The sequence below is a fragment of the Lathyrus oleraceus genome, chromosome 2 (assembly GCF_024323335.1).
Source record: "Lathyrus oleraceus cultivar Zhongwan6 chromosome 2, CAAS_Psat_ZW6_1.0, whole genome shotgun sequence".
Classification (NCBI taxonomy): Eukaryota; Viridiplantae; Streptophyta; class Magnoliopsida; order Fabales; family Fabaceae; genus Lathyrus; species Lathyrus oleraceus.
The window spans coordinates 406,862,235-406,870,809 of record NC_066580.1 but is presented as its reverse complement, the minus strand read 5'-3'; the positions used below and the strand labels follow the sequence as shown (position 1 = coordinate 406,870,809).

At 36.1% G+C, this 8,575-nt stretch overlaps 1 protein-coding gene across 1 annotated transcript; it reads right to left on the bottom strand.

Annotated features, from left to right (window-relative positions):
• Nucleotides 1–931: 931 nt before the first annotated feature.
• Nucleotides 932–5,488, bottom strand: LOC127119756 (nucleolar protein 12). Its single transcript, XM_051050063.1, has 6 exons — nucleotides 4,663–5,488; nucleotides 4,487–4,545; nucleotides 4,100–4,169; nucleotides 3,856–3,981; nucleotides 3,624–3,752; nucleotides 932–1,971 (listed from the first exon to the last, which is right to left on the bottom strand). The coding sequence occupies exons 1-6, from the start codon at nucleotides 5,353–5,355 to the stop codon at nucleotides 1,390–1,392; spliced, it is 1,659 nt and encodes a 552-aa protein (XP_050906020.1). The 5' UTR covers nucleotides 5,356–5,488; the 3' UTR covers nucleotides 932–1,389.
• Nucleotides 5,489–8,575: the final 3,087 nt, after the last annotated feature.

Here is an 8,575-nt window from a genome sequence, read left to right as displayed (position 1 = left end):
CTCTAAAAGGGTTAAAGCAAGAAAATGAAGTGGTTACGTCTCACCCGGATAAACAAGATGAAATGTTTAAAGAACAGGCTCAAACGAACACCGAGATTGAAGGGATGCTTCATGCCATCCGGTCCAGATTGAAGGGATGTTTTTCTAGTTTTTACATTTATCTATTTTATCCTTTTTGTTTTTGATTATGTACCTTCTGCACTTTCAATGAAATGAAGTTCTATGTTTTTACTTTGTCTATTTCTTTCTATCTTTTTTATTGATAACAAAGGGGGAAAAGAGTGGATACAATTTTGATATACCTATTTCCCTTCAGACACTTAAACATTTGTCTTTAATTTTTTATTTTTGACTCTGATAACTAATCTGGGAACTTTGAATAAGTTCACCGTGTTTTTGCTAACATGATCAAATAAGTTAACCAGATTTTTTAGGAGTTAAGACTTCTTCATAAGGCATTAACCAAGCTTATTTGAGTTAATCAGACGTATATAAGTTCTGACAAATCAAGCTCTGATACATGGTTGATAACCGACTTTCTGATACTTAAAGTCAAGTCAATTCTGAATACTTCTGTAACCAGACTTCTGTATTTTAGAAAATTATTTCTTTCATGCTAATTGAGATATTTTGTGTTAAGATTAATTTAAGTCTTAAATTCAAGGGAGCTTGCAAGCCTAATTCTGAAATTCTAGATTGAAAAATGATTTTAATAATAATCATGGTTTCCATCTATTTTCAAAACTAGGACACTTTTAAAAATAAAATAAAAATAAAATTAAGAGAGGGAGATATCAATTCAATTGTCAAACATAAGTGGGAACACCTCTTATTTTATAGAGATAGATACACTAAAATTAACATTATGAACTGACAATATTTGAAACATAATAAAATCCGTATAAAAATATATTAAATTAAATTAATAAGATAACAAAAACCAACATATAATATATTAAAAAAATATATCATACAAATTTCAGCTGTAGAGGATCAAGACAGTTATCGCTGCCAATGTTACGCGAAAGCAGCTTAAAGCAGCTTTACTAGAACTTTTTGATAAACAGAAGTTCAGGAGCAAAAATTGATGGGCCATTTCAATTCTCAAGACAAAGTGCCACAACAAACCTTATATAAGTTCTCTAATGGAACTTGCACAATAATGTAAAATGATTTAAAAGATACAAGAGCTAATTTCTATCCTCCGCTACTGCTTTTTTAAAAGTGGAAAGTTGCACCTTATATTAAATTCCACTGGGAGTTTAACTGACACTGAAAACGCCCAACTGCATAAAATCATCAGTGTCAAACTCTTTCCTCCATGTCCTTTAGAGCTAGAAAATTCTAACAAGAAAACAAAATTTAATCCCTGATGCCATCAGAAACAGTCTACCGCTTCTTTTGAGCTTTCATAACTCGTCCGGAACTGTCAGGAGTACGACTATCAAACTTGCGTTTTGACCCTGCTTGTTTTGGTGTACCTTTTGACCCTGCTTGTTTTGGGGTACCTTTTGACCCTGCATATTTTGGGGTACCTTTTGACCCTGCTTGTTTGGGTGTACCACCCTCCTGTTGCACTTTAGCTTTAGCCTTTCTGGCAGCCACTGTTGGTCTTTTCTTTGTGCGCTCTTTTGGTTTTTCTCCACCATGACTTTTCTTGTGGACATCAGATTTGGTTGCACGCAGACCCTGATAAGATGCAGTAGTTTTTCTGTTTGACCCGTTTTTATTGCTTGAAGGAGACTTTGAAGCAGCTGAAAACTTCTTTGCAGGGGTACTATGAGCTTGTGCTGCTGGAGTGTATGGCCTTTTAGATGGAGTAGCATCTGGTTTGCCATGACTGAGTCGTGCCGCTGGAGAGTGTGGCCTTTTAGATGGGGTAGTACTAGCATTTGCGTTGGCACGACTGAGTCTCAATGCTCGATCTCGAAGATTCAAGGATCGTTTATTAACAATGGAATTGGCAGCTTCCTGCAATCACAAACAATTAATTAATATCTGTATACAGAGTACCAGGTGATAAAGCCTGAAAATAAGTATGAACATTCTTTATGCACTTTTCAAATGCAATAAAGTTTTGCTTTAACAACAAAAAGCAATATGTCTCAAATTAGGTCCAGTCAACCACCACTTTGAATATCAATACTATGGTTTTATCTTCACTTTGAATATAAATAAAATGGTTTTATCTTTTGTTTGCTATTCTTTGAGGCCTGGAGTGTGTGTGTGTGTGTAAACCAAAGCAGTGAAGCACAACTAACTCTATAAAAACAAATAAAAGCCAACACATCTCCAGCAGTTAGAAGAAAGCCAAAAGAGAAAGGAAAAAAGATATCAGCATTAAAATGCTCAAGCTTCAAACAGTTTCCACAAATAAACATTTAACAAAGGTACCTACCTCTCATTAAACAAAGGTAATTTCTGAAAATGGCAAGCCCATAATTAGAATAAAAAGGCATACTACAATATAACAAACAGAAGGTAACAAAACCACAGCACATGAAACTGCCCATTTCATTTTTGATGCCCCGGATTATATTACAGAAAGATGGTTTCCTTCGTGACAAAATGAGGACTTAGGTTTGCCGATGACAAACAGCCCATGTTTACACCCCAAAAGGATTTCTGTATAATCAGATTTTCAATTTATGAGGACTCGGTAAAATGCAGCCTGACTCTACTGTTATGACACGCCAATGTACAGTACTATGATTATCAACTCTTACTTATATACTCACTGAAAAAGATAACTTCTGAAAATGAGATGCATCTAGTTAAAGAGAAAGGCATAATATAATAAAAAGAATATTAAAAAATAAATAAAAATAGCCAATCCAAGCCAAAGTAAGTCAATAGAACCACAGCAGATTCAACTATCCTTGTGTTCCAGATTATGTTGCAAAATGTATATGCTTTAAAGAAATAGACAACGTAACATGAAATTCTAAAAGCCATAAGACAAATAAGATGGTTTCTCCATGACAATTATATTTTCAGGGGCTTGTCATCAACCTCTAATGGTTTCTTCCTAGTATGTCCAAGGGACATCATTCGTCAACTGAAAGCTCAAGTTCTCTTCAAGTCTGCATCCCAAATATCAGGGAGCGGGACTGGGCAGTGAAATAATCAGATATTGGTAACAGGCTTAACATGATTTTCAGATTGTGTCCTTTAAAAGTGTAATATGTCTTTAACTCTATTTTTACCACATACCAGTCTCTAACTACTTATATTCTCATCAAATAGAGATATTTTCTGAAAATTACATGTACCTATAGTTACTGAGAAGGCATATTACATAGCTCATCCAAACAAAAGTTAACAAAATCCCAGCACACATAACCATCCATTTCAATACTTGTGTTCCAGAATACATCCCAAAAAGTATGTGATTTTTAGTAATAATAGCATTGAGTTCTTAAAATTAATCCAACAAATAAGATGGCTTCTTGATTACAAATTTTAGTATTCATGGAGTCACAAACAGCCCCATGTTTTAGCGCCTAAAGGAAAGCACATGAAAACGTCAACCATGACATATTTGAGCTAAATATATATACAAGTACACACAATGAAAACTTTTTTTCAAAATGTATAGCAACTAAGGCACCAAAACAGCATACCTTTGTTTTAAATAGCACATAAGCAATTCCCTTTCCAACATTAAGATGAGGATCACGAACAACTCTTATAGCTTCTACACTTGATTCTAGATTGGGTATACCACCAAATAGCTGATAAAGTTCTTCATCCTGCACCAAGAGATCACATGTTAGAATCATTGGACAATATAGATGCAACAGGGGAAAATGGAATTGTGTGACCTTAAATAAAAACGACAGATTGGAAACATACCTTTACATCAAATGGGAGGTTACCCACAAAAACAGTTCTCTTATTATCATAAAGCTGAGAATTATCCCCTTTAAGTTTCTTGCGGGGCGGGCATGCCCTGTCAACACGAATGTGGTTTCCTTCAACCTACAGCCAGATAATGAAACAATAATATTAGAAGATTGTCAGCCACAACCCTTCAACTGAAATACATGGCATTGGCAAAAGTTGATCCAATCCACAACTTAGAGAAACAAGTACATACCACAGTCATATTGTGGGACAATGAAGCCTGAGCAGATTCCTCAGTTTTGAAAACAACGTAAGCATTAACACTGCAAACCCCAAAATTTCTCTATTAGAAATGTATGAAAAGGTTTCCTTTACATTAAAATGCAAGTATTCATATCATACCAAACTGTATACAAGTCGACCAAGAACAAGACCATTGAAAAAAAATCCAACTTGCAATATAAATTACACCGAGGAGAATTTACAGCACTCTTTACAAATCATCAAAAACAGAACGTTTACACCTAGCCTAATGTAAGCTTTTCCTTAAACTCAATATATTGTATACAAAACAACTGCATTCTCTACAAACAATTAATAATCTTAACAAGCTGCATGTAGGTCATTGAGTAACAGTTACCTTTCAGCTGATTCATTGATCTTCTTCGCAAGGATGGCTCCCTTTCTAGGCTTTTTAGTCTGGTTCATGAAAAAAAAAGGAATAAACATGAAGTTAGCATCAAAACACAATATCATTGAAGCCACAAAGAGTACCAACAAATCCAAACCAAAACAATAAACAAAAGGAATACCTACATCTTGTAAAGGAACAGAGCGAATCCTGACAGATTCAACTTCACCAAAGTTCTTAAACTCCTTCAACAAAGTCTTCTTTTTCACCTTAAGAGGCAAATTTCCAACAAAAATAGTCCTCAAAAGCTTATCTTCATCATCAAAACCTTCCTTTGAAACCATCATATCTGCTGGATTATCACGCACTTTTCTCTTGCTCCCAACTTTTTCATTCTCAAACCCTTCCCTTTCATCTTCATCTCCTCCCTCAACAATCCCATACTTCTTCTCCTCCCACTCTTTCTCAACCTCGTCCCTTTTCCTCTTCTTCTTCTGACCAATCGCTACTACATCCAAAACAAGCTGTTTCTCTTCCCCTTCTTTCTCGTTCAAACCACTTTTCTTCTTTTTCTTCTTCTCAGAAACTTCGATTGCAGAATTTGAATCAAGCACGGGGCTTTTCTCTTTGTTCCTCTTTCTCTTCTTCTCATCTACAACGCAGATTTCGGGATTTGGAGTGTTATCGGTAACATCAGCAATGAGAGCAGGTTGTGGAGGCTTTCTCTTAAAGGGGTTGTCGTCGGAAAAAAGAGAAGCGGCAGTGCCGGTTATCTGTTCCGGCGCGTTGCCGAAGAGAACATCGAAAACACTGGAAGAGGATGAGACGGTGTCGTTTTTAGGGGTTTGTTGCGGCTCCTTCTGCTTCTTTTTACCCATTGTTGAGTTTGGGGGAAGGAATTGGAATTTTTGGGGGGGCAGAAACCCTAAATTCCGTTTTAAGAGTGAAGGGAGGAGAAAAGAGAAGGGTTAGCTGTAGCCAGAAACTTCAAATTTTATTTTCACTCAAAGGAAATTCGCTCTTAATTTATTATTAAAGATGTGGTAAAATGAATTAGATTGTTGATTCATAAATATTAATTTTTATTATTATTATACCATTTTTTTATTATAAAATAAATTTTGTAGGATTATATTTGAAAAAACCTAACAAAGATGGGAGAAGTGCCATCCCAAGACGGGCGACGGCCCTTATGTCGCTATAGAGATGTATCATTTTATCCCATAATTTTTCTCTCGTTCAGTTATGGGGAAAATATGGGATAAGACGTATTTTGGGCAGAAAAAAGTCATGGTCAGTAGTTGATTTATGTCTTTCTAAAAAATAGAGATTCAATAGTCTACCATTGATTGAGTGGATGGTGACCCTTTCCAAGAAAATCGTAGGTCCAAAAGGCATATATAAATATGTCTTCTCTAACGGAAGAAAGGGGGGGAGCCTAACATACGCATGAGATCTTAATTCAAAAGCTTATACCTAAGCATCAAACTGAGATACAAAGTCTCTCACCTCACGTGAGCACGTCCTCTAAAACCACCACAGACCCCCGTACAGGGTTTCTTACCGTCGTGGGCCCTAACATCACGAATTGTTATAAATATATTAAGGCCTTTGAGTATCCCTGTCCTCGCAAGGGTAACATGCACACCTGTACTTTTTGACTAGAACTGTGGCGCCCACCCAGGACTCTGGTAAAACTAATTTGGGTCACACATCTTTCATTCTCACTCCTTTCATCTTCCCTTCAAAGATGACCGACAAAACTCTATACTCCAATACAAACACCATAGTCAAAGGTTTTGCTGATGGAGGTAGCTCTAACTCCTCCCGAAGAAAATACGCAAGGCAAATGCTTGTTGCAAATGTAATATCTCATGATTTCCCCAAGGAAGCGCAAGGAGAAATAGAGGTTAACATCACCTTTTTCGACTGGGACGCCATCCGAGTCAACCCTTATGATAATGACCCCTTGATTATCAATGTTCAACATGGTAGTTGGGACATCAAGTGAGTCTTGATAGATCCTTGTAGTTATGTTAATGTCCTATTCTGGGATGACGTTCTAACGACGTCAAAGTATTTAGTGGCTCGTTAATAGGATTTTCAAGTCAATAGGTACAATTAAGGGGCCATGTGACCTTGGAGACTACATGTGGCGAGGGTGTAGACACTAAGGAGATTGTCATCAGTTACATCATTGTGGACACCATGTTACCGTATAACATCATCCTAGGGCGGTTTTCCATCAATGCATTATGGGCAGTTATTTCCATCGTGTACTTGGTCTTAAAATACATGTTTCTTGGAGGGCGAGTCGGTACAACTCAATGAGACCATCAGATCACTCAAGAATGTTACTAGAGTAACATGGCAAAAGAGAGGTAAGAGTTTGCCTTGCAATAATTTAACTGCTTTTAAGAACTGCAAGGATTCCTCTTAGGGACCCTGTAAGACCCCAATTTTGACCCTAAGATCCCTCATGCAATTTCATCATAAGCACTAGCATTATGATCATACCTTGGCATCCTCCTTACCCCTCTTTCATTGGGTTTGTTTTGGGAGAGATCACCAAGCACTTTGTGATTGTATCATACTTGTATTTTATCATTTCACTAACCAAATACCAAAAATATGTCTTTGCATTTTGTCTAACTCTTTTGTAGGAAGGGCATGATTCCATTGATTCATCAAGTTCACATCTAGGGTTTGAGACCCTCATGAACAAAAAGCATAACCAATAGTTGATTCAAGAATGGTTATAAGCATTGTATGAGTCCTAATGTTCTCTACATGTTATATTTCTTCAAGAGTTTGAGGGTGATTTGCCTTGGAAACCCTAGTTTGACTGGGTATCTTGAGTAACTTCTCCAACAAGCTATCTCACTAATTGATCAAATTTCTCAAAGGACACTTAAAAATTCATCATCTTATGCATATATGATCTACCATGATCCAAGAAAGTCAAGAGAATTGGAAGTTAGCAAGTTGGTTGATGGTGGTTGGTCAGATGGATTCATCTGATCAAAACTGGGTCTCCCTAGATCCTATCTCCTACAATTTTAACCATAGGAGAATTATTCCAAGATAAAACTTACTCTAAATGACATTCCAAACAACTTTCATTCTTATACCTAGAGCTAGTTTTGCTTGGAAAATCATTTTCTATGTTAAAACATTATAGGTCATTTTGTCTAAACCCTAATTTGAAAGGCAACTTCCCAAGGCCATAACTTGCTCAATTTTTATGATATGAAATATTTCCAAGTTGCACTATCAAATTCAGTGTGTCTAATTCAACTTTTATGTTTGGAGTGGAAGCTAATTCAACTTTTTTGAGCATGTGATATAAGGTGACATTATAGGTCACTTTTGACCTATACCATTGATCAAGTGATTTTTCCAAACTTCAAAAGTGCATAACTCTATCATTTAAAATACAAATTACATGAAATTGGTGACCATTTTGAAGGTATTTTAAATATCTACAACTTTTATGAAGACACTTTTCTAATTTGAAGCTCATATAAAAAGTTAAGCAAGGTGGAATGTTGAGACATATGGCTTGACACTTAGAAATATTTTGATATGTCAAAAATTTCCAAACTTCCACCTCAAATTTCTTCAAGTTCCAAGCTCCAAATGAAAAAGTGTTGAATATTAAAGTTGTTTCTCTTGATCTCACATTTCCAAAGAGCTCAAATTAATTCATTTTGGACAAGGAATGCATAGGCTGCGCATGGCATGAACATTGTGTCATCACTTGGCAAAGATCAAACTTCAAATCCAAATGTACACTTGCTTTGCAATCCAAGCTGAATTCAGACTACCTAACATTCATTTGTGGAATTATTGCAATGATTTTATGGGCCTATGCGTGTCCATGCATCATCAATGACCAAATTTTGAAAGTGATTTCAAGTGTGCAGATATCATTGGTTTCAGCTATAAATAGAGCCTCATATGCTCAGCAATCAACACACATTCGCGCCAGCTTTGATCCCCCGTCTCTAACCCTCACTTTGCAAAGGATAAACCTGAGAAATTCATTTGAATTTGAGGTTGAATTTCCACTGTTTTGAAATTCAAATCTCCAGGAAT